Genomic DNA, 23,706 nt, shown 5'->3' with positions numbered 1-23,706 from the left:
CTTTCTCACATTTTCACTGAATCTACAAAATTGTCCAACTCAAAAGACTGTACTAGGTTTTGGGGTTGTTTGTTTGTTTTGTTTTTTAAGCCACCAATCAGGATGTAGTTCTCTATAGAACTATGTACTACCTCCAAGGTAGCTAGCTCCTCAGTCGCTCTCCAGGTTTATGTGGCAAAATTATTATGTCAAGCATGATGTCAAGCAGGCCTTAGAGTTCTTTCCCACAGTATTTACATCAGGCCAGAAAGCATGTGAAGTGGAAAAGATCATTTTGGTATGAAGATTCTTTTTTTTTTTTTTTTTTCCCCGAGACAAGGTTTCTCTGTGTAGCTTTGCGCCTTTCCTGGAACTCGCTTTGGAGACCAGGCTGGCCTCGAACTCACAGAGATCCGCCTGGCTCTGCCTCCCAAGTGCTGGGATTAAAGGCGTGCGCCACCACCGCCCGGCCTCTGGTATGAAGATTCTTATCTGGGCCCGGTGTGTGTCAAACCCCAGCACATGGAAAGTGGAGGCAGGTAGAGCAGGTCATCCTTAGTTACATACTGAGTTCAAGGCTAGCTTTGGCTACAAGAGACCTTGTCTAAAACAAAACAAAACAAAAAAACAAAAAAAGGAACGTTTTTTATGACCTCCCTCATTACCTCAGTTTCTGATTGTGCTGTTTGTATTGGGTGCAGTCATGTGGTACATTACTACAGACAAAATGATTGCTGTGTGCAGGCTCAGTCATTTTCTTGAACTGCATGGAATTTGTGAACATTGTATCTAGGACTAAGGGAGCAGTCAGTGGACATATGGACCCACTGACCTGTGACATGGCAGGAACCAACCAACCAAAACAGTTCCATGTAGACTGTATCCACTGGTGTGCCACTTGGTTGCTCTGCAGCTGCTGTCTGTTTGTTGTCCTACATGAAGAGACTGGAGCACCTCTGCTGTGTATTGTATCACAGCATTTGACATGTGGTCAGAAGCTTGTAAGCTGGAGTGGAGAGATGGCTTATCCATTAAGACGCCAGCTGGGCGAGGTGGTGCCCGCCTTTAGTCCCAGCACTCAGGAAGCAGAGGCAAATGGATCTCTGAGTTCGAGGTCAACCAGGGCTACACAGAGGAACCCTGTCTTGGGGCAGGGGGAGCACTGTTGCTCTTCCAGAGAACCCAGGCCTCTGGGCACTGCATACATGTGATGCACAGACATACATGTAGGCAAAAACAACCATGCACATAAAAATAAATAAAGCTTAAAAGGTTTGTAAGCTGAGGACTGAAGGGGAAGAATTTCCAAGCATAATTTTACCTTTTGAATCTTGTCATTATGGGCTTTGACAAGTGGTCACCAATTAGGAGTGCACACCTATAATCTCAGCACTCATGAGACTGAGGCCGGAGGATTGCAAGCATGAAGCTAATCTGACTTAACTGAGTTTCAGGCCAGCCTAGCTTACATAGTAAGACCTTATCTTAAAAACAAAGAAACAACAAAAAACCACGTGGTCCCTGGCTGACCCTGTGGAGCATCTGAATGAGTGTACTACACATACTCATACTTACAGAACAAAAGTGTGGATTTGCAGCAAAATATAATTTTGTAATGTGAAAATAAGTGATTTGGTGATGTTTGGTTAGTGTTAATAAAAGTCCTGAATAAAATTGATAACTGATGAAGAGGCATCTGTGTATGTGCCATGAGAGTACAGGATAGGAAGTCCCTAGCACTGTTCTCCCGGATATACTGTCCATCTCTTGAGGAGAAAGCGTAGACGAAGGAGCCGTTGCCCTCTTCAAGTAGAGGGGAAGCCTGCACCAGCCCATCATAGCCGTGACAAGGAGACCCACAGAGACAGGTACATATTCTGCTACGTTTGCCATTGCCAGCAGTGGTAACCTGCTTCCTGACCTTGCTTCTTCTGCCTTTTGGCCCTCAGTGTTTGGCATTTGGAGTAAATGAAGAATGGAGAAGAACCACTGTGAGGATTATCAGATGTTTCCAGTCATCTTGGTTCCTGTGAAACGTAAAATTCAACATCAAAAGCAAACTCATGGCTGGAGAGATGGCTCAGGGGTTAAGGCTGCTCATCCAGAGGACCCTGGTTCAATTCCCAGCAACCACATGGCAGTTCACAACTGTCTGTAACTCCAGTTCCAGTGGATCTGACACCCTCACACTAATGCACATAAAAGAAATCATTTTTTTTTAAAAGCATCAGGGCGGTGGTACATACACCTTTAACCCCAGCACTTGGGAGGCAGAGACAGGCAAATCTCTGTGAGTTGGAACCTAGCCTGGTCTACAGAGTGAGTTCCAGGACAGCCAGGACTGTTGCACAGAAAAACCTTGTCCCAAATTAAAAAAAAAAAAAAAATCAAACTCAAACTCACATTTCTCATTCAAAATGAGACTGTTACTTGGACATTTGCATAAGTTAATATTAACATCTTTCCTAATGCCTTCTACTTTTTTTATGTTGTGATACTGAGAATTTTTTGGTTTTTCGAGACAGGGTTCCTCTGTGTAGTTTTGGTGCCAGTCCTGGATCTCACTCCGTAGACCAGGCTGGCCTCGAGCTCACCAATATCGGCCTGGCTCTGCTTCCCAAGTGCTGGGACTAAAGGCGTGTGCCACCACTGCCTGGCCAATACTGAGAATTTGATGTAGTGTCTTACACATACCACTGAGTTATATCCCCAGACTTTTTTTTTTTTTAACTTTTTTGCTTGAGACATGGTGTCCTAAGGTGCCCAGGCTATCCTTCAACTCACTCTGTAGCCTAGACAGGCCTTGAACTTGTCGTCTTCTTCCTCAGCCTCCCAGGTAGGTGAGATTACAGGCCTGCACCACCAGGCCTAGCAGAACATTTTTCTTTGAACGATGCAGAAATGCTCACTTCCTGTCTAGTTCCTTGCTGTGAGGCCTCTGGGCACGGTTCCTGCCCTGTGCCTGAAGCCTGAAGCTGCTCTGGGACCCCGTTTGCTTCTCCATGAAATAGTGGCTGTCCTCTTCTTCCCTAGTCCTCTTTCCCATATTGGCTACGAGGGTGGACATGGCCTGTGGTCTTCCCCTGTGCTGCCTCTTAACTCCAGGCTTTCCTGCTGTATCCGAGATTTCTCCAGAGGATGCTGGGAGGCCTGGCCCACTTAGAGAAGGAAGGCCCTGTCTACTAGGCCAGGAGGTACTTGATCCCAGGGCTTCCCCAGCATAGCTACAGTGAGCACTGGTTTTCTGCAGTTCCTCAGATGGATCCAGAACCTCTGTTAGGAAGCTTTGTAGCTCTTAAGAAAACTCTGCTGTTCTGATGTCCACTGTAGACTGTCAGCCCTCCAGGGCAGGAGTGCAGCTAACTGCAGAATTAACAACTGCTGCATAGCTGGTGCAGGTCCATTCCCAAGGTTTGTCCTGCACCCCCAGAATTCCCTAAAATAGCTCTTTCCTCTTACTGCCAGCGCTCAGAACCATGATTGGCACCAAAACACAGACAGATGAACCACACTTGTAATCTTAAGATTTGAGAGTTAAAAGCCAGAGGATCGGGTTCAAGACCACCCTAGGGAGGCTGGGGAGATGGCTCAGTGGTTAATAGCACTGATTGCTCTTCCAGTGGTCCTGCGTTCATTTCCCAGCAACCACATGATACCTCACAACTACCTATAATGAGATCTGGTGCCCTCTTCTGGCCTACAAAGACACATGCAGGCAGAACACTATACATAATAAATAAATACATCTTAAAAACAACAACAACAAGAAAACCACCACATAAGGTCCTTCCACACACACACAAACAATAAAAACTGGATTTGTCTTCTTCCTGTCCTAAAACCTTTTCATATTTTAAGACTTAATTTAGAGACCAGCTTTTCCTAGGACCCCGGGATGGAGGGAGCCCCCAACCACTCCTCCATCTGTACCCACCCCTACATCTAGCAACTCCATTTCTGGCTTAGTCTTAGAGATTTGTTCAGGGACATGTTTGCTCCCACAATAGTCTCCCGGCTCATCTTTGCTTTCCAGATACTCAATGTGTTCCAGTTATCGAGTGGGGAGACATAGGGTCAAAGGCAGATGGGAGAGGGGGGTGGGGGGGGCACAAAAACTGAGGCTTTATTCAGCACCTGACAGGCTGCTTCCATAGCCAAGCTTACAGTAAACTGGCTTTATTCTGAGAGCCTCACACTGCCCCCTGGCAGCAGAACTGCCTCTGCCTGCCTGTTCACCTTCAGAGAGGAAGAACCAGTCAGGCCCCTTGTACCAACTCTTGAAGTTCGGAATTTTTCTAGAAGTGAGAGGTTGCCCTGTCTTTGGGACCGTTCTAGCTGCCTGCCTTGTAAATACGTATCTATTGTCTCTCTTGTGGTCTTATATGTAGATTTGCAAACCACCCTTGCTATTCAAATTGTCCAGGAGCCAAGCAGCAAGAGGCAGATCCTGTGTTTATAGGACTTTATTCATTCATTCATTCATTCATTCATTTTATCTATTTTTATTTTTAGACAAGGTCTCCATATGTAGCTTTGGTTGTCCTGGAACTGGCTGTGAAGACCAGGCTGGCCTTGAACTCATAGAGATCCTCTTGCCCCTGCCTCCTAAGTGCTGGGGTTAAATGAGTGTGCCATGAGTAGCAAGGGTCTTATTTTGCTGTTTTTTTTTTTTTAATTTTTGTGGGCGTTTTGCCTGCATGTATGCATGTGCACCAGGAGACCAGAAGATGACGTCGGAGGATCCCTTAGAACAGGAGTTAGAACTGCGAGGTGTTTTGTGGATACTTGGCACGGAACCCCGGCCCTCTGCCAGAGCAGCCAGTGCTCTTAACCACTGAGCCATCTCTCCAGCCCTGTTTTTATTTCTTTGATCCTTATTCTGCAAGGTATTTATTTCTTGTGCTCAGGATTAAATTCAGGACCCCACGCATGCTAAACACGCACACTACCATCAAGTCACACCCCCTCCCCCACCAGCCTTATCTAATGTTTTTGGATAAGATCTGCCTATATAGCACAGGGGTTACAGATGTGCACTACCATGCATGGCTCAACTATTTTTGAGTTAAAAAAAAATAGCTGCCTTGAATCATGTTCCATTCCCCAAAATAGTGCAATTATCTATGCTTCTTTTGTTTCCACCAGCCATGTCTGGGCCACACGTGGTTCTCTGTCACCGGGGTCAGAGAGCACGGTGCCATGATGCCATCTCTTTATAGTCTTGTCTGTCCCATGTCCTTGTGTTCCTCTCTCCCCAGCCCCAGGCCTCCGTGGTGCCTTGGAAGGAGGCTGCTGGCAAGGTTCCTCCTGAGACACACAGTTCTCGATGTTCCTGAAAGGCTGCTGCTTCTCCTTTCCCCTGCTTCCTGCCCTCCTCTTCCTCTTCTTCCTATTTTTCTCTTCTCCTCCTTCCCCCCCACGCCCCTTTTCCTTTTGTTTGTTTGTTTTGCGACAGTACTGTGTAATCCAGGCTGGCGTTGAATTTACACTATTTCTGCCTCAATCCAAAGTGCTGAATGACAGCTGTGGACTACCAAACCTGGTCTTGCCTTCCTTGGAATAGCTTCCCCGGAGTAAGTCCATCTTTCCAGGTTAAGGCTGTTTGGGATGTCATTAACTTTCTTTGCCTCCTTTTCTGGGATTTCTGGAAAGAGCCATGGGCTGAGGGTCCCACCTTCCATCTCTGTTCCTCTCTAGGCTCTCCAACATGCATTTCCAAATCCCCTCTCTCTCAGTGTCTGGAAATCCCCACTGACAGTGACAGGAGAACTCATGACCTATGATTTCATGCCAAGGGGGAAGTAACAGTGAGGGAGAAGGCAGGGATGCCCCTACAGTTTCTTTCCTAGAGTCCACTCAAAGTAAGGACCCTGAACAGTGCCTGGAGATCCAGGTGGGAAGTATGAGATGGAATCAAGTGAAAGATGGTGGCTGAACTGGCAGTTTAGCCCACAAGCCCAGACCCTAAATCAGAATTCTAATCCCATCACTTGCTAGTTGGTGACTAGAGTGAGGCTCTTAACCTTCCTAGGTTTGTGTCCCTACTGAATAAATAAGAGTAGGTGTAGCAATGGCCTCAGATGCCTCAGCACATAGGTGCTCTTAGTTAGCTGTGTTTCCTAAATCGGCTGGACACCCTGCTGCTGTCTGGAATACAAAAGCTAAAGGTCAAACAACCTTCACTGAAAGCAAGAAGGGGGTGTGAGGAGGACATTAGAGAAGGGCAAGAGAAACAGGAGGGGTGGCAGGAGGGCTTTCGGAGGAAACGGGCTCTGAGTAATAAGTGAGGAGAAGAGGGAATTGGTGCTGGAGGATAAGAGACTGAAAGGCAGAACACACCAAGAAGTGTCTAGCATGTGACCAAGCACCAAAGAGTTGTAGGATAGTCAGTAATGACTAGAAAAACAAAACAAAACTGTAAGAGCTGGAGCAATGGCTCAGTGGTTAAGAGCGCTGTCTGCTCTTGCAGAGGACCTGGGTTCAATTCCCAGCACCCACATGACATCTCACAACCATCTGTAACTCCAGTTCCAGGAGATCTGGCACCCTCTCTGACTTCCTCCAGCACTAAACACACAGGAAAAAGAGCAGGGAGAGGGAGGAAGCATTGGAGACAGCCAGTACAGAGGCCCAGTCAGCATAACTAGTGGCTCAGCTTGGAGGAGAAATAACAGTCAGTGTGACTTTGGCAAGGGCCAGAAGCTGGAGAGGGAGGGGTGAAGTGGTGGAGACCCTGGTGGAGGGAGCCCTAGGAACTGCTCTCTGTAGCCGCTTCTCTGAAACAAAAACAGACCTCTTCCATGGGCAAGTTTAAAGAGTGGTAGACCCAGCTCCGCTAAGTGGGGCAAGAGTGTAGCAGGAGGGTCAGGATGGGAAGGTGTCTCCATTGCCTCCATGGGAAAGCTGAGGTACTAGCACACAAACCACTTGGACAGCCCCGGTCTTGGAAGGTGCGCTTGAGCCTCAAGGGAAGGAGAAAGGAAAAGAGGCAGCCGGAGTTGACAGGTAGGGGGAAGGCAGGTAGCTGGGGTGCCTAGGCTGCTGCAGGGGTATCAGTAGGGCAAAGGCAGCCTCAGCCACTCCATTGCTAGGGAAACCAGTCCTCCATCAGCAGTCCAGAAAGGAGGCCCCGCAGGTGTGGGCCTTGCATGGGTGCTAGAAGGACAAGCAGACCTTTCTGAGACTTTCAGAATGCTGACATGCCGTCAAAAAAAAAAAAAAAAAAAAAAAAAGCACTCAAGAGGCAGAAGCAGACAGGCCTGGTCTACATGGCAAATTCCAGGTTAGCCAGAGCTACACAGTGAGACCCTGTTTCAAAAATAAAACAGTACTGGCTGCTCTTCCAGAGGTCCTGAGTTTAATTCCCGGCAACCACATGGTGGCTCACAACCATCTAATGCCCTCTTCTGTCATGCAGGCATTCATGCAAATAGAGCACTCATATACATAAAATACATAAATAAATAAATCTATTAAAAAAATAAAATAATAGCCTGGTGATGGCACATGCCTTTAATCGCAGCACTCGGAAGGCAGAGACAGGTGGATCTCTGTGAGCTCGAGGCCAGCCTGGTTTACAGAGCAAGTTCCACGACAGCCAGGCCATGCAGAGAAACGCTGTCTCGAAAAACAAAAACAACAAATAAATAAAATAAAACAGAAAAAAAAATAAAACCAGTCATGCCTACATCTTAATGGGCAGACACCTCTCAACTGATGTCAGGGTCCCTAGTGCAAGAGGAGGGGGAGGGGACAGGTAGGGATTCTTTTTTTTTTCTTCCACCCCCTGGAATCAAAGGGAAGACGTGGGCCTGGATGTGCAGGAGCCTGGGTATGGAATAGGAGGTGAACACCTAGGGTTGTTGCACTTTAAACCCGGCGGGGTGGGGCGTGGCATTCCTGGGAGCTGGGGGAGAGAGCGAAGCCCCACACTAGGGATTTCCTCTTTTATGGGATTCTGTAGTGCCATTACTTTAATCTAGCTCTCCGGGCAGAGTGAGAACCTGAGCCCTGTACAGAAGTGCCTAGGACTCTTGGGCAGGGAACGCAGGGAAAACGCAACCGGGTACTCGAACACCAGCACGCGCCGCGCAGCCGCAGAGAAGGCGGGCTAGCATAGGCTCCACCTTGTATGCTAATACGGCGAGCTACGGCCCCGCCCCGAGGACCGGTGGGCACTACACGGTAGGGTCTGGGAAGACGTTGGCACGGAGCAGGGAGCCTGCGAAGACCCAGGCAAGGCCGAGCGTTGGGCCCCGGGCCCAGCGAGCGGGTGGCAGGGCCCAGACGCTGTCCAAGGGCTCGCCGGCGAGCCTGGAACCTCGCCCCCGCACCGGCGCAGAGTGGTACAACCCATAGGGGCGGAGCCCGGATCATGTGACGCGAGCGCGGCCGCCATCTTGCTCTGCGGTGCTGGTATTTAGAGCGCAGCGGCTGACTGGCGGCGTCGCCTTCGCGGAGCCGCCTCGAGAGTCTGCGCTCGCTTGCCCGCTCGCTCTCCCGCCGTCCTACCCCCGCCGCCGGCCGAGCTCGCCCTCTCCCCGCTTGCAGACATGGCTGACATCAAGAACAGCCCCGAATATGCCGCGTTTTTCGCTGTCGTAGGCGCCTCGGCCGCCATGGTCTTTAGCGGTGAGCATCGCAGCAGGAGGAGCAGGGGGTGCCGAAGCGGTGCGGGGCTCAAGCCCGCTGCTCGCTGGGGGCTGGGCGTGACGTCACCGTGACGTCATCCCCGGCCCCGTGGGTGTCGGGCCTTGCGGGTGGGGGTCTGCCCCATGGCGGCGGGGGACGGTGGAATGTGCGGGGCACAGGGCTTGCGGGCGTGATCGGGGTGCGGGTTCTACCAGCCTGCCAGCCAAGCCTCGGTTGTGCGGGGGCGGGGCGGTGGTGTGGCTGCCATTTTAGCCCCGGGAAGTAGGCAGGAGGGTGGGGTGGGGGCGCGGGGGGCGGCGCACGATCCGGGGCTGGCTCCTGCGCCTGCTCCGCATCCCGCATTCTGCGGGCAGGTGTGACATCACATCTTGAAAGGCGCCAGTTCGTAGGCTGCGGCGGGCCCTGTACGGGAGTCCTTGGCCTCTTGACCATAGGAGCCTATGTCCCCGCTAAGGCCCCAAAACCCTGCTTTTATGGCGGCCGAGCAGCTGGGGGTCAGGTGGGTCTGTACCCTGGGTGAGGCAGGTGTTTCCGGTTGGGACTTGTCTTGGTTTCCCAATAGTTCTGTCATCGGTGTGGGTTGGTTGGGAAAACTGGGCTGAGGGGTTGGTCCTGGGAACCTGCAAGGATTCACATTAGAGCCTGTGGAAGTGGGGTTCGTCTAGGAAGGAGCGCCTGAGTGGATGCTTGCTTGAGTGGATGCTTGCTGAGAGTGTGTTTTGAGGTAGGTGAAATGGTGGCATTAGAGTTCAGCATTTATGTGGTTAGGTCTTTGATCTTCAGTCCTGGCCCTAATGAATGGATGAGTGAATGAATGACCTTCCTCTTCTAGGGGGGTGAGGGGCTGGAACTGGTAGATGCTGCCTTGCTCAGAGAAGGAAGAGCCTGGCAAGGTTCTTGATGGCACTTTGCTTTTGAAGTTGGGCCTTGACAGTTCTACGGTGTCAAATTTAGTGAAAATTGGCCTTCCTGGGAGAAAAGCCTTGGGCCAGACCCAAGAATGTGGGATTGAGGGAGGTAAGTCACAGCCCCCAGGGACTGGTCTGGCCTGGTCTGGACCTCCTCTGGAAGGTCTGGTCTTTGGCTTAAATGACCTCGCCCTGCCGCACCCTATCTGGCAGATGGAGAGGCTGGCCCTCTGTGCAGGTACATGGAGAGTTTGAACTCCAAACAGTGTCTGTTGACTGTAAACACCTGTAGGGTGCAGATTGGGGTGGCAGATTGTCTGTCTTGGTGACCTCCCCTGCCTGGGCCTGTCAGGTGCTGCTGAGAGGGCCTTGCTCTTCCCACGTCAGTGGCTTAAGGGATCATTTGTGGTGGGAGATGTGGTCTGGACTTCTCCTTTCCTCCTCCAGACCATGCCTGTTTTCCCCACACTTGAGGGCTCCTTAGAGAAGGTTGTCAAGCATTTCCTTCTGCCCTTTGCCCCAGAGTATGTCCATAGGTTCCCCCAATTTGGCCACCTGTGATTGCTTTTTGTGGTTGTCACTCATTCATACATTAATTCAGCAAATCTTTCTTGAGTTCTTACTGTGTCCCAGATACTGGGGGAACATCAGTGAACGAAACAATATCCCTGACCTGTGGAGCTCACGATGTCTAGCTCTCACGATGGCTCCTGCAACTCCAAATTTGTCCAGAGTTCTTTTCTGCACCCAGCTTCTTGAACCTGTTCTATCATTTATTTGCATGTGCCAGATCTGGCCAACAGGTGTCTCTGCACTGTTGAAACTGGGTATTGCTGGGCTAGGCTTTCCTTCCTGACCCTAGCTTCTGGGCACTGAAACCTACATGCTGTCAGTACCGTCCCTTCAAACAAGCCTCTCTCAGACCTGTGGAGGTTAGCCTCTTACTTGGCCAGTAGAATCACCTTCATTTTTTCCTTCCAAGCTTGCTATTCTATAGCGTGTCTTTGTCCTACCACTACCTAAAGAAATCTCTGGCCTCTGGTGTTGCTGCTGGGGGACTCACTCGAAGCTTAGTCTCAGTGACTGGCCCCATGGCCTCTCAGGCTTAACTAACCAAGTTTAAAGACCATTGTTCTTTAACTAAATGAAGTCTGCACACATTTTTGAGGCCTCCATTCCCTGCTCACATTTTAGCTTCCCTTTTTTTCTCATGACAAATATCCTGTTGGTTCTTTCTTCATCATGTTCTCCATGAAACTGCCAGTTGCTTCTTTTCTATGACTCTCCTCCCCCGCCCCGTATTTGCTCGGTTTCCTGCAAATGCCTCCAGACCCTGTTCTCTCTGCCCCGTTGCATTGGTCTTGTCAGAAGCTCTCCCTTCTGCAGTCTGTCAGGCTTAGCCTTCTGGGTACCTGCTACTGTCGGGGCCTAGGCTAGTTTTATCTCCTATTGCCTTGGTCTCTGGTGGCGTCCCTGTTTCTTATCTCCTCTCTTCTTGCCACCCATTCTTCGGCCCCATGATGTACCTACGTACTCTGGGGAAGGACTAACTCAGCTCCTTGCCTTTTTCAGAGTCCTACCTTTTGGGGTGCAGAATTCATTGTGTTCGGTCCCCACCTTCACAGTACCCCATGGCAACCTGTATTCTCAATGTTTAGTACCGTGTCCTCAGGAGTGGGAGCCCTTGGGGCACTCACCTTTTGCACTGTGATGAAGCTGAGTGTGAACTTGGCTTGCACTAGGAGCCTAAGAAATGCATTGTGACCAGGACAGTTCCAGGAAGTATCTTCTGAAATGGACCCAGGACTTGAAACCTAAGGTGATGCAAGTCTTTGTCGGGCAGTGTCTGGGCATCGAAAGGTGCTCTAGAAGGGACAGGCTGTCTGTCCTAGTCCCTGCCTCTTCCAGGTGATCTCATCTAGCACTGTCTTGCTTGGTGCCTGAATGTGCTGTCAAGAGTCTTGCCCTCTGCCCCTCTGCCTGGTTTTCCTTTGCTCTGCCGCTTAACCTTGTCTCCTCACTCTATGATCCTCTCTCAGACCCTTCTCCCCTTGGGGGAGCTCCCCTACTCCGTTTTCTCCCCTTCCTGGATATGTTAATGTGTTGACTCACTGTCTGCTTGCTGGTCCCTGAGCTCTGAGGACGGAGAGCCCTCCTGACCTTTGCCCTACTCAGCACTGGGCACACAGTAGGAGTATTTGTGGTCCATCGAGATCAACGGATTATGGAGTGACTGGGGCTGTTGATATCCTTTTTACCTCTGGCCTGTGTTTCTGTGCACGGGGTTATAGACTGCTCCCAGAATGGCCATGGCATGGGCGCCCTGGACAGACACTGTGGAGACTGCCTGTGTCACCTGTATAAGTAGTTGAATAGTTCTTATAGGGTCTGGAGAACAAGGCCTGGAGACAGGAGAGGGGAAAAGTCCTGAAAGGAAGGCAGCATCTCCTGGGGCAGTTGGAGTGGGGGAACCCCTTCCGAGGAGACAGGTCACCCTGTTGCCCTGTAGTGGAAGGCTTGAAGGCCTCACTGCAGGCAGGGACTGACTGCCCCTAGATTGGCCGCTAAGGCAGCTGAGCGGTCGTCCTCCTATGCTTGAAGTGCCTGCAGCTTAGGGTGAGACAGATGCTCAGAGTCTCAGGCAAGGCTTTCATTGGCCCATCTGCCTCTTCCTTGTGACTGTGTTGCCAGAGGTCACAAGCTAGAGAAGGGGAATGCGAGGGAACAAAGGCTGGTTTCACAGCAAACCTGGAGCCCTGGTGACCACAAGAACTATTGCAGGCAGAAGTGGACTCGGAGGCTGGGGCTATGGCTCTGCTAGTGGAGAGGAAAGTGGCTGAGGTGGTAGTGATTCTCTCAAGGGGGCTCCTGCCTGGATGCCTGTCTTCAGTTCCCCCGGTGGGTGGTAACTTGGGGAGCCTTCCCATCGTGCTTCCGTCTGCTCTGGGCTCACTCCATCTCTGCTCCACAGCCATGGGAGCCGCCTATGGCACAGCCAAGAGTGGCACCGGCATCGCAGCCATGTCGGTCATGAGGCCAGAGCTGATCATGAAGTCCATCATCCCAGTGGTTATGGCGGGGATCATCGCCATCTACGGCCTGGTGGTGGCAGTACTTATCGCCAACTCCCTGACTGACGGCATCACCCTCTACAGGTGAGTGCAGGCCTGTACTGTCAGGCGCAGGGCATCGTTTCCCTGTGGACGGGCAGATTGCTGACAACCTGTATTTGTCTCTTCTCTTCCCAGGAGTTTTCTTCAGCTGGGTGCTGGCCTGAGTGTGGGGCTGAGTGGCCTGGCTGCTGGCTTTGCCATTGGCATCGTGGGGGATGCCGGTGTTCGGGGCACTGCCCAGCAGCCACGACTGTTCGTGGGCATGATCCTGATCCTCATCTTCGCGGAGGTGCTCGGCCTCTACGGTCTCATCGTGGCCCTAATCCTTTCCACAAAGTAGCCCTTTCCCACCACCGGTCACAGGATAGGATGTAAAGACCCCTCCTCATTCCAGAACGAACAGCCTGACACACACGCACGGGCAGCTGCCCCCTCAGTAGTTGGTCTTGTAAATGCGCAGTGTCCTAGTGCCCATTGTCTGTTGCCCCGCCTGGCCCCTGCCGCCCCGTGCTGTGGACATCTGGGCCCACTCATCTCCCATCCAGGCCCCTGACCAGTGAGGATGTCAGCCTCTGGCTCCCCCACCCATCGCCCTAGAGTGCTCTGTGTATAAGGATAAATTAGAGTTGTCATTTTTCTCTTCACTGGATGTTTATTTATAAAAGATTTGACCTATTCATGCGTCTGTGGAGCAGCCCTGTCTCCCAACTATATAGTAATCATTAGTAAAGTGTTGCCTTGTGGGGTTCCTGTTGCTGAGACTCCTTGGATGGAGCCACCCTCCCCCCAGCCCTGGACAGCCAGGGTGGAGGGTAGAGTGTTACCGCTCATCAGGGCTGGCTCCCAGCTGTGTCCAATAAAACTTCTTGGATGTGACTGGCTTGTGTTCTGGCGCCTCTGTGGGCTGAGTGGGCGGGTTGCTGTATCATGTGGTCTGTCGTCACGTGGGTGCGGATCCCACGTGATAGCCTTTCTGTTGAGAGTCACGTGGTGCGGCCTGTCCCTGCTTCCGATTTCCAGTGCACCGGGGACTGCGGGCTTTCGCCCAAAGCCTGCTGGGTTCGGCACGACTCAGAATGCGTTGCGGCCAATTTGCAGCGGTGGCCCCGGTGCGCCAGTTCACCAACTGCCGCATCCTGCGCGGCGGCACGCTGCTCAGGTCTGGGCTGCGGGGTTTGGCCCGGTGTAGGACTGGTGGAACCGCAGCGTGGGGTTCAGGGATGGGGCGGAGTGTAGGGCCTGAGAGCGTTAGGGCTGGGTCGGGTGTGGGAACCAGGAATGTGGAGGGCAGGACTAACCTGGGAGTGTGGCTGGGGACCAAGTAGAAGAGGGTGCAGGGACAAGCTGGGAGCGAGATAGAGCTAAGGGTTGGTTCCAGCGCCTGGTGGTGACCCGGGTGCCGACTGCTCTGCCCTCAGGGAGGATCTGTGGGTGCGCGGGGGCCGCATCCTGGACCCAGAGAAGCTGTTTTTTGAGGAGAGGCGCATGGCTGATGAGCAGCGGGACTGCGGAGGCCACATCCTGGCTCCCGGCTTTATCGATGTGCAGATGAACGGTGCGGCCTGGCTTGGGCCAGGGAACCCAGGGGAGGAGCTCTGAGCATTGTGCTACCCCTTGTTTTCTGTGGCCACAGGTGGATTTGGTGTTGACTTCTCCAGGGACACGGAGGACGTGGGTTCTGGGATCGCCCTAGTGGCCCAGAGGATCCTGTCCCACGGTGTCACCTCCTTCTGTCCCACCCTGGTCACTTCCCCACCAGAGATTTATCACAAGGTGAGATGGTGAGATGAGGCTGCTCTGCAGGGACCCCTCCCTCCAGGGGCAGCAGCATTTCCTTCTGAATCAGGCCTAGGCTCTGGCCTCGCTCCACTTGGTTGTGAGGGGACCCTCCTCCCTCCCTCCCTCTCCTCTCTCTCTCTCTCTCTCTCTCTCTCTCTCTCTCTCTCTCTCTCTCTCTCTCTGTCTGTCTCTTTCTCTCTCTGTCTGTGTCTGTCTGTCTGTCTGTCTGTCTCTCTCTCTCTCTCTCTCTCTCTCTCTGTCTCTTTCTCTCTCTGCCTGTGTCTGTCTGTCCCCTCCCCCCCTCTCCTGTTGTGCCCTGCCTGGTCTCTGCAGCTGGCCTCTCACTGTCCTGCCTGCCACACCCTCCCAACGCCCTGGAGGCAGCCTCTGGACCTCCTGGAATTCTGCCACAGCCATTGTCTCTAGTCAGGCTCTTCCTCCCTAACCTGCCTGTATTATGTGACTCACATGAAGAAGCTGCTCTTCCTATGTACTGCCTGCTGTCCTGCATCCCTCAGCCCTCCGCCTCCTCTCCAGAGGGCTGTTGTCTTTAGTCCAGTGTTCCTGTGAAGGCTTTCCCACGTTTCCCAGTCTTACCTTGTTTAGCGTGTTGTCTCAGCGCCGTTCAAGAGCAGTTGGTGTGCGTTCTGCCCATTTATCCCTCAGTCCTGAACTCCTGCTGAAAGTGTGGCGTTCTCCTCTGCAGTGTGGCGCAGCTGATGAGTTTAGTAAATGAATGCTGTTAACCATACCTGAATGGGCTCTTTGTTCCTGCTCTCAGCTGTCTCAGCTAGCTGTTCTTTCAGTACAGGGTCCATTATGGGGTCAGGAGGTGTGTGACTGCCTGTGGTTCCCCTTCTGGGTACGTAGACACAGAATCGGAGTAGGAAGCCATGATTTACTGACTGTGGGCTGTGTTTTTCCTTCCATAGGCTTTACTCTGGCCTCTTGACTTGCAACCCTTGGAAGACTTGGGACAACCTTACTCACTTCTGAGCCTCAATTTCATTAAACCTAGAGTGAGAACAGTCAGTGGGTGCTTGACACATACTAAGCTGAGCATTCCTTGAATGTTAACTACAGAGGTCTTTCTGGAAGTTCCCCACAGCTCTCCCACCCTGCTGTCAAAAGTGCAACCTGTTGTCTTACTGCAGATAGGCACTTGGTTCTGTCTGCTGACCTCACAGACTCTGGGTCTTGCCAGAGTAACCTTTTTTTTTTTTTCTTTCTTTCTTTTTTTTTTTTTGGTTTTTTGAGATAGGGTTTCTCTGTGTAGCTTTGGAGCCTGTCCTGGAACTCACTCTGTAGCCCAGGCTGGCCTTGAACTCACAGAGATCCACCTGCCTCTGCCTCCTGAGTGCTGGGATTAAAGGCATGCGCCACCACTGCCCGGCCAGAGTAACCTTTCAAGGTGATAGGTACCAGGATGGTCCCCCTTCACCACCACATTCCCTTCCTGCCAGTCAAGCTGCTTCTCTCTCCCCCAGGCACATGTCAGCAGCCTCAGGCATCCCCTCTCCTCCCCAGCTCTTCCAGGAAGGCCTCGTTCTCCTGTTAGCCCCACCCCCATGCTCCTTCACACCACCGAGCTTCCCTCTTCCCAGGTTTGGCTGGCACGTGGTGCAAGGCAGTGGCTCTCCCTCAGTAGGAGTAGTGGCTAACGTTCCTAAAGTTTTCTTTCTGGCACCCCACTGTAGACCTCGGAAAACACTTTCAGGATGAAGGCCTTGGGAGGCAGGTAGGAAGTGATGGCAGAGAGTGGGCAGCTTTGAGTATAAAAACATAATGCCCATTGTATTAGAAACCAGGAGACTACCCTCAACCACCCCCCACCCCCCACCCCCACCCCCGTGTTCCCTAACTTCCTCCAAGCCCCCTTCTCACCAAGGGGCTTGTCCACTTGTCTAGGTATTCCTTGGGTATCTCCATCAAGGTCTGGTTCATTGAAAGTACCCCCTCTTTTCCTGAGGTTTACTCTTCTAGTTATGCTTCAAGAAGGCAGATATGGAGCTGGAGAGATGGCTCAATGTTTAAGATCACTAGGTGTTCTTCCAGAGGTCCTGAGTTCAATTCCAGCAATCACGTGGTGGCTCACAACCATCTGTAATGAGATCTGGCGCCCTCTTCTGGCCTGCATGCATGCATGCAGACAGAACACTGTATACATAACAAATAAATAAATCTTAAAAAAAAGAGAGAGAGAGCCGGGGGTGTTGGCGCACGCCTTTAATCCCAGCACTTGGGAGGCAGAGGCAGGCGGATCTCTGTGAGTTCGAGGCCAGCCTGGGCTACAGAGTGAGTTCCAGGAAAGGCGCAAAGCTACACAGAGAAACCCTGTCTTGAAAAACCAAAAACAAACAAACAAACAAAAAAAGAAGGCAGATCTGAGGCCATTGTTTTAGCTGATGAAGGTCAGGCACCTCGGGCAGGGATGTCTGCCACCCTGCCTACCCCTGCATTCCTCTCATTCTCTTCCGCTCCAGCCTCTGCCTCTGTTTACCCTGTCCTCTCTGATGTGCTCTCTTTGTCTTTCCAAGTGCTTTTCTAGAAGATAGTGGGTGTCTATGTACGTGTGCCGGCATTCACGCACTCCATGGTATGCAAGCAGAAGTCAGAACAACTTACGGCAATCGATGCTCTCCTTCCATCATGTGGACCCTGGCAGCTGAACTCAGGTCATCAGGTGGCTCAGCAGCAAGTGCCTTTACCCTCTGGGCCATTTGCCATTTCACCTTTCCTTTTTTTTTTTGAGCCAAGGACTTAATGTATTCTAGAATGAATTCACTTTGTAGTTGAGGCTCAGACCCACATCATGCCTAGCTGTTTCCTTATTTTTTAAGCTGCTAAGTTACCTGCAGGTGGTGGCAGCAGCTGCTGCTGCTTCTTTGAAGATTTATCATTTTCAATTATGGGCAGATATGTATGTCTGCATGTGAGTGTGTGACTACAGGTGCCCTCGGAGACTAGAGGGGTCAGATTCCCCTGGGGCTGGAGTTACAGATAGTTGAGACCCCCGATGTGGGCCCTGAGAACCGAACCTAGTCCTCTCCTGCAGAGTGGTACACGCTCGTAAACGCTGAGCCGTGTTCCATCCCTAACTTTGTTCTCTTTTGTCTGTTTCTGAGACAGTCTCTCTGGGTCGTCCTGGCTGTCCTGGAACTCACTATGTAGACCAGGCTGGCCTGGAACCCAGAGATCAGCCTGCTTCCATCTCCTAGTGCAGGGATTAAAGGCGTCTGGCTGTACCTGTATTCCCCTGGTCCATGGTTTTGGTTAGAGGTTTAGGAAGAAAATTTGTGTTTGGGGCTGGCAAATATCGAAGTACACTTACTTGGTCTTGCAGAGGATTTAGGTTTGGTTCCTAACACCCATATAACGTGGCTCATAACTACTCTGTAATTCCAGTTCCAGGGGATTTGTCGCTCCCTTTGGCCTCTACAGGCACCAGGAGGACATGCATGTAGCTTGCAAGCATATATATATATGCTTGGAAGCTACATGCATATATATATATGCTTGGAAGAGCAGACAGTGCTCTTAACCGCTGAGCCATCTCTCTAGCCCAACCCTTTTTGTTTTGATGGGGGGGGGGGGAATCTTGCAATGTTGTATACAGGTCTCAAACTCTTGGACTCAATTGATCTTCTGAGTATGGAGACAACAAATAGCATTGCACCAGCTTCTCTAGAACGTTAAAAGCAGTGCTGTGTCTACTGTCTTGTTTGTTTTAAGACAAGGTCTCTCTGTGGTCCTGTTGGTCCTGGAACTCCACATAGACCAAGCTAACCTTGAACTCACAGAGAGCTGCCTGGGACTGAAGTGCTAGGACTGAAGGAGTGTGACATGCCTGGCCTGTGTCTACTGTCTTTAGACTTCTCATATTGTAGCTAAGAAGTAGGAAGACATCTGTTTGTTCCTTGATCCTTTGTGAGGACTACTCTGTCTCTTTAGAAGCTTATAAGATGTCACCCTAGACCTGACATTTCATGGTGTCATGCCATGGGGTTGAGGTGTCTGTCACATTTTGCTGCCTGTTGGACATAATGGGAAGTTTTGCTTGAGGCTTTTTTTTTTAAAGATTTATTTATTTGGTTTTTCAAGACAGGGTTTCTCTGTGAAGCTTTGCGCCTTTCCTGGGACTCACTTGGTAGCCCAGGCTGGCCTCGAACTCACAGAGATCCGCCTGGCTCTGCCTCCCGAGTGCTGGGATTAAAGGCGTGCGCCACCACCGCCCGGCAAGATTTATTTATTTATTATGTACACAGTGTTCTGCCTGAAGAGGGCACCAGATCTCGTTTAGATGGTTGTGAGACACCATGTAGGTACTGAGAATTGAACTCAGGACCTCTGGAAGAGCAGCCAGTGCTCCTAACAGCTGAGACATCTCTCTGGCCCCCCAGCTTGAGGCTTTCTAAGCTTCTGTTGAATTGTTTCCTTGGTGACTGTTTTCCCATTTCACTGTCCTTCTGTGGGAGACCGAGTCTACTGTTGGACTTTCTAGGTCTGTTCTCATTTCTCCTCACCTTCTTTCTTCTTGGCTCTACTTTCTAGACATTTCCTCAGCTTCTCTCTTGAGTTCATCCCATGGGATTCTTGCACACCTTTGAGTTAGGATGAGCGGATGTTGCTCTCTGACATCCTGTTCTGGCTATTCATGGCTATAAGACCTCATTGCCTGAGGGTATCAGGGTTGGCTTTTTCCTGTGTCCTGTCTTGGCATCTTCTCTCTGCTGGCTTGGTCATCTTGGTGTTCCTTCCTCTGCGCCTTGGGGAACTCAGTGTGGGCTGTTTAGTGGCTAGCACTACCAGGCCACAAGGAACACCTGCCCTTGAGGGGAGCTTTGTGAGGTACTCTTGGTTTGGCTGCCAAGGTCCTGTCTCTGGGACTTGTGAGATTCCCTGGGAAGAGTCTTGTTTTGTTCAGAGGGAGCTATTATGAGACCCTTTTAGGACATAAACCTCAATATTTATGTTCCACCTCACTTGCCTCTACTGAGGCCCCCTTTCCAGGCCTGCCCCCAGCCCGTTTTTCATGGTACCAGTTCTGTGAGTTCTGAATTTCCTGAGTCCTCTCCAGCCAAGATGTGTCCAGAGTCCACCTGTTTGTTTCTCAGAGTCTGACTGACTGCCCTTCTCTCATTCCTTGTCTCAGATTTAAGTGTGGGTTTGGTTTTGGTTAATTTGAGACAGGGTATCATGTATCCTAGGCTGGCCATGAACTTATACATAGCTGACACTGTCCTGCTGTCCTGCCTCTACCTGCCAAGTGCTTGGGATTGTAGATGTGCACTACCATACCCAGCTTAAGGGTCTTAAATGTCCTTTATTTCTCTTGGGAATGAGTAATTCTAAGGGAGGGTATCACTTTTGTCTGGGGACTTCCATAGCTGAAGGGTCTGGAGGAAGGGTTATGGCTATACTTGGTCGTCTCCAAGACCAAGTGAGTGCTGGTCACTCTTTCCTGAGACTGAGCTTCCTGATCAGAATGGGCTGGGCTGTGGTGCTGATGCTGTCCCCACCTGCACTGAGTTCCCCAGGCTCCAGCCCTCGGCTTCTGCCCTGCCTTCCTCCTGCTGCCCCATCCCGGCTTCTGTGTCCTACAGCTTAGGGAGGCTGTAGTCATTTTTTCAGGGCTTTGACCACTGTATCCTGGCTGCTTGGCAGAAGTCACTTTGAAGACCAGAGCAGGTTGGAGCAGCCCTTGGTGCTTCTGTGGCCTGGGGATGCTTTCACCTCCTGGTCCTCAGGGTAGGTTATCAAGTATTCCCTGTTGTCATTTCTTCCTGCTCCTGACCACTGGGGCGTGGGGGGGCTTCATCCTTCTCCCAGCCCCAGTGGGGAAGTAAGGCTGGGCTGGGCTGGGCTGCCGCAGCCAGGGGCTTAAACCCTGACCTGAAGATCTGACCTTGGTTTAGCTGTGGCTTCTGGGTGCTGAGTTGTGGGGGGCAGAGCTTTAACAGATGGTTCCCCCTAGGTCCTTCCTCAGATCCCTGTGAAGAGTGGAGGTCCCCATGGGGCAGGGGTCCTCGGTGAGTGGTTACCATCCTTCAAAATGTCCAGTTGGGAAGGGAGGGCAGGTTGAGAGGGACTGGGGTGGGACTGCTAGGTGGGACTGCCTGCTAGGACCACCCTTGTCCCTTCCCTCAGGGGTGCATTTGGAGGGCCCCTTCATCAGCCGGGAGAAGCGGGGTGCACACCCTGAGGCCTACCTCCGCTCCTTTGAAGCCAATGCTTTTCATGATGTGCTGGCCACATATGGGTCCCTGGACAACGTCCGCATTGTGACACTTGCCCCTGAATTAGACCGGAGCCTTGAAGTGATCCAGGCATTGACAGCCCAAGGCATCTGTGTGTCTTTAGGTGAGAGGCCACTTGTCAGGGTTGCCTGCTCAAGGTTCTCAGCTGCTGCAGAAGCTGATCTTAGGTCCCCCATGCAGGGCATTCAGTGGCTGACCTGGGGGCTGCAGAAGTAGCAGTGCAGAATGGGGCCACCTTCATCACCCACCTCTTCAATGCCATGTTGCCTGTGAGTGTCACCCTGACTTGTGGACGGAAGGGGACTCAGTGGCCACTACCATCACTCAGTTATTCCCTCCTGCCCTACTTAGTTCCACCACCGTGACCCAGGCATAGTGGGGCTTCTCACCAGTGACCAGCTGCCCCCAGGCCACTGCATCTTCTATGGGATGATTGCTGATGGCATACACACTAACCCTGCAGCTCTGCGCATTGCTCACCGGGCTCATCCCCAGGGTGAGTAGCTGGGCAGGGTAGGGCAAGGAGGATAACAGCAGCCGGCCAGGTCCTGAGCCACCTCCTCCCCCAGGGCTGGTGCTGGTCACTGACGCTGTCCCTGCCCTGGGCTTGGGCAATGGCCGCCATACACTGGGACAGCAGGAGGTGGAGGTAGATGGGCTAATAGCCCACATTGCAGGTGAGTGACTCCTGTACTCACGTACGTAGAGTCTCTTGGCTCTTCCCTGGAGTGGGGCAGAACTTGGGTTTGCCCTGTTTGTCCACTGGGCTACCAGGCCCACAGAAACTCCCTCCTCCAATCCTGGCCTTTCTGCTCTCAAGGCACCAAGACACTATGTGGCAGCATAGCCCCCATGGATGTCTGCATCCGGCATTTCCTGCAGGCCACAGGTCAGTAGGCTGCTGTTCCTAGGTGTCTGAGGGCAGAGGCTATATCTGGGGAAAACTAGAAGGGAGGTAGAGAGATTGGAGTTCTGTGCTGACATCCTCTAACTGCCTATAAACTAGGAGCTGGGGAGCTGTGATGTCTGGCAGATGGAAATGACCATAGTCACTCCCAAATAGAGCTCAGGCTATGGAAGAATGGTGAACAGCCAGTCACTAGGACCAGGATGATGAACAGTGTGAAGCTGTGACCTCATGGAGGAGCAGGGTCACATTGATCATAGAAGGACCAAGGCCTAGGCCCGTGGGATAGTGGAAAGCTGCAGGGGCAGTATCCATGGGGTGGAGTGAAAGTGGTATTCTGGGGCCTGGAGCAGGTTCTGCCCCCAAATATCTGTCAGCATGTCAAGGTTGAGTGTCATTCTAAATGCGGGAAATGTTAGAGCAAATAGGCTGGAGATGGCCTGGGACAAAGGAGATAACTGGATCCTGGCAAGAAGTGATACAGTAAAGTGAATATGGTCACTGGGCCTCAGGTTAGGCCCTGCTCAGAGTACAGGGTCCCATTTGGCATCTGGATTGGTGACATGGTGACTCGGGTATGACTTTTTTGCTAGAAGTAGGCAGGAGAGTCTAGGACCACACAACAGTGAACTCACTCTAACGCCCCATGTCTAGTCTGTTGAGAAAATAGGTTCCCTGTAGAGCTGGGATGATGAGTGGGCTGGGAAGAGAGTGGTGGGCAGTGTCCTAAGGCTAGGGGAGTGAGGGTCCTTCTTAAGCTGCTGCAGAGTCCAAGGCCATTCCTGGAGTTGCTTATAGGAGTTGCTTATAGGAAGTGTGTTCCTGAGCAGGCTGTAGTGTGGAGTCGGCTCTGGAAGCTGCATCCCTCCACCCTGCCCAGCTGCTAGGGCTGGAGAAGACCAAGGGGAACCTGGACTTTGGTGCTGATGCAGGTGAGGCCCCTTATAGGGCTCAAGGGGGTGGGTCTTTGCCCCTGCTCCTCAGGGGCGGTTCCCACCATAGACTTTTACCTTTGTTTTTGTGTGTATCAGCACTCACTTGTAAGGTCAGAGGACAGCTTGCTATAGTTGGTTCTCTCCTACCACGTGAGTGCCAGGGTTCAAACACAAGTCAGCCTTGGAGGCAAGTCCCTTTACCCACTCAGTCATCTCCCAGCTGGCTCGGGTTTGTTTTCTTTTGAGACAGGGTCTTATGTAGCCCTGGCTGGCCTGCAACCCACTGTGTAGACTAGACTAGCTTCAAATTCATGGTAATCCTCCTGCCTCAGCCTCCTGAGTTCTCGGATTATCAGCATGTGCTATCACACATTGGCTTCTGGCATCTAAGATCAGGCTAGGTGAGGTTTCAGGGATCACTTGTGCCCAGCTGTGACAAGTTGATGCTCTTGGCTCCAGCTCCTCTACAAATCCAAATCCTGTTCTTGGGCCTCAGTTTCCCCACTCAGTTATAAGGGATGACCACAGTAGGGGTATGGGTGGTCCTACTATGTCTCCCCTCACCTTCTGGTTCTGCCGCAGACTTTGTGGTGCTCGACGACTCCCTCCATGTCCAAGCCACTTACATCTCGGGTGAACTGGTGTGGCAGGCAGAGGAAGCTGGGCCGTGACTGAGGATCTTGGCTGGAAAGGACACGTGGCTCCAGCTGGACACTGACAGCCCAGGCAGTCCAGGGAGCTGGTTTCCAGCGAGCAAGCTGGGAGCCATGCCCCAGGTCTCACGCACAACCTCATCACTCCACGGAGGCATAAATACAGACAGAAGGACTTGACTTGTCTGAGTTGTGCTTTGAGTTATATTTAATGTTCAGCAGGGCTGCTGATGTTAACTGTTGCCCTGGGACCTTCTGGGATGGGATTTAGCTTGGGACCAGGAAGGGTTGGATATACTATATGGGACCTCCTCTGTAGGCCAGATCTGTTTTGAGGCCTGTAGACCCCCAGGAAGATGTTAGGGTTGGAAGTGAGTGGAGTGAGTTTGGAGGGAAGCCACTGGGAGAGACTGGAGACAGACCCTGAGCTGGATGGGCAAAATGGAAGCCATAGCTCCAGGTACTCTGCTGCAACATTAGGAGAGTGTCCCCATGCTGGCCTTGGGGCCTAGGTTTACTTAGC

At 51.8% G+C, this 23,706-nt stretch overlaps 2 protein-coding genes across 4 annotated transcripts; both read left to right on the top strand.

Annotated features, from left to right (window-relative positions):
• The first annotated feature begins 8,169 nt into the window (after positions 1 to 8,169).
• Positions 8,170 to 13,528, top strand: Atp6v0c (ATPase H+ transporting V0 subunit c). The gene is made up of 3 exons (XM_059270170.1): positions 8,170 to 8,610; positions 12,511 to 12,694; positions 12,788 to 13,528. Exons 1-3 carry the CDS (start codon positions 8,532 to 8,534, stop codon positions 12,990 to 12,992), a joined length of 468 nt encoding a protein of 155 aa, XP_059126153.1. The 5' UTR covers positions 8,170 to 8,531; the 3' UTR covers positions 12,993 to 13,528.
• A 97-nt stretch (positions 13,529 to 13,625) lies between these two features.
• On the top strand, positions 13,626 to 23,363 carry Amdhd2 (amidohydrolase domain containing 2). 3 transcript variants are annotated; one of them, XM_059270168.1, is made up of 11 exons: positions 13,626 to 13,811; positions 14,071 to 14,207; positions 14,286 to 14,425; positions 20,406 to 20,460; positions 20,657 to 20,791; positions 20,869 to 20,957; positions 21,040 to 21,184; positions 21,258 to 21,365; positions 21,509 to 21,577; positions 22,426 to 22,527; positions 23,113 to 23,363. In XM_059270168.1, the coding sequence occupies exons 1-11, from the start codon at positions 13,729 to 13,731 to the stop codon at positions 23,199 to 23,201; spliced, it is 1,152 nt and encodes a 383-aa protein (XP_059126151.1). In that variant the 5' UTR covers positions 13,626 to 13,728; the 3' UTR covers positions 23,202 to 23,363. The 3 variants fall into 3 exon arrangements, with proteins under 3 accessions (XP_059126151.1, XP_059126150.1, XP_059126152.1); XM_059270167.1 differs by having other exon boundaries at positions 13,627 to 13,811; positions 20,579 to 20,791; XM_059270169.1 differs by lacking the exons at positions 14,286 to 14,425; positions 20,406 to 20,460 and having other exon boundaries at positions 13,627 to 13,811; positions 20,579 to 20,791.
• The last annotated feature ends 343 nt before the right edge of the window (positions 23,364 to 23,706 follow it).

Source organism: Peromyscus eremicus, chromosome 8a, assembly GCF_949786415.1.
Source record: "Peromyscus eremicus chromosome 8a, PerEre_H2_v1, whole genome shotgun sequence".
Lineage (NCBI taxonomy): Eukaryota > Metazoa > Chordata > Mammalia > Rodentia > Cricetidae > Peromyscus > Peromyscus eremicus.
Note: the sequence above shows the minus strand (reverse complement) of the source record. Positions and strands in the feature narration are given on the sequence as shown.

What these genes read in the sequence shown, in the direction of transcription:
- Amdhd2 (XM_059270167.1), top strand. Translation starts at nt 13,729, where the DNA reads ATGCGTTGCGGCCAATTTGCAGCGGTGGCCCCGGTGCGCCAGTTCACC. An exon ending in TATCGATGTGCAGATGAACG is followed by an intron (nt 14,208 to 14,285) that starts GTGCGGCCTGGC and finishes CTGTGGCCACAG; the next exon opens with GTGGATTTGGTGTTGACTTC. An exon ending in AGGCATCTGTGTGTCTTTAG is followed by an intron (nt 20,792 to 20,868) that starts GTGAGAGGCCAC and finishes TCCCCCATGCAG; the next exon opens with GGCATTCAGTGGCTGACCTG.
- Atp6v0c (XM_059270170.1), top strand. Translation starts at nt 8,532, where the DNA reads ATGGCTGACATCAAGAACAGCCCCGAATATGCCGCGTTTTTCGCTGTC. An exon ending in GGCCGCCATGGTCTTTAGCG is followed by an intron (nt 8,611 to 12,510) that starts GTGAGCATCGCA and finishes TCTGCTCCACAG; the next exon opens with CCATGGGAGCCGCCTATGGC. An exon ending in GACGGCATCACCCTCTACAG is followed by an intron (nt 12,695 to 12,787) that starts GTGAGTGCAGGC and finishes TTCTCTTCCCAG; the next exon opens with GAGTTTTCTTCAGCTGGGTG.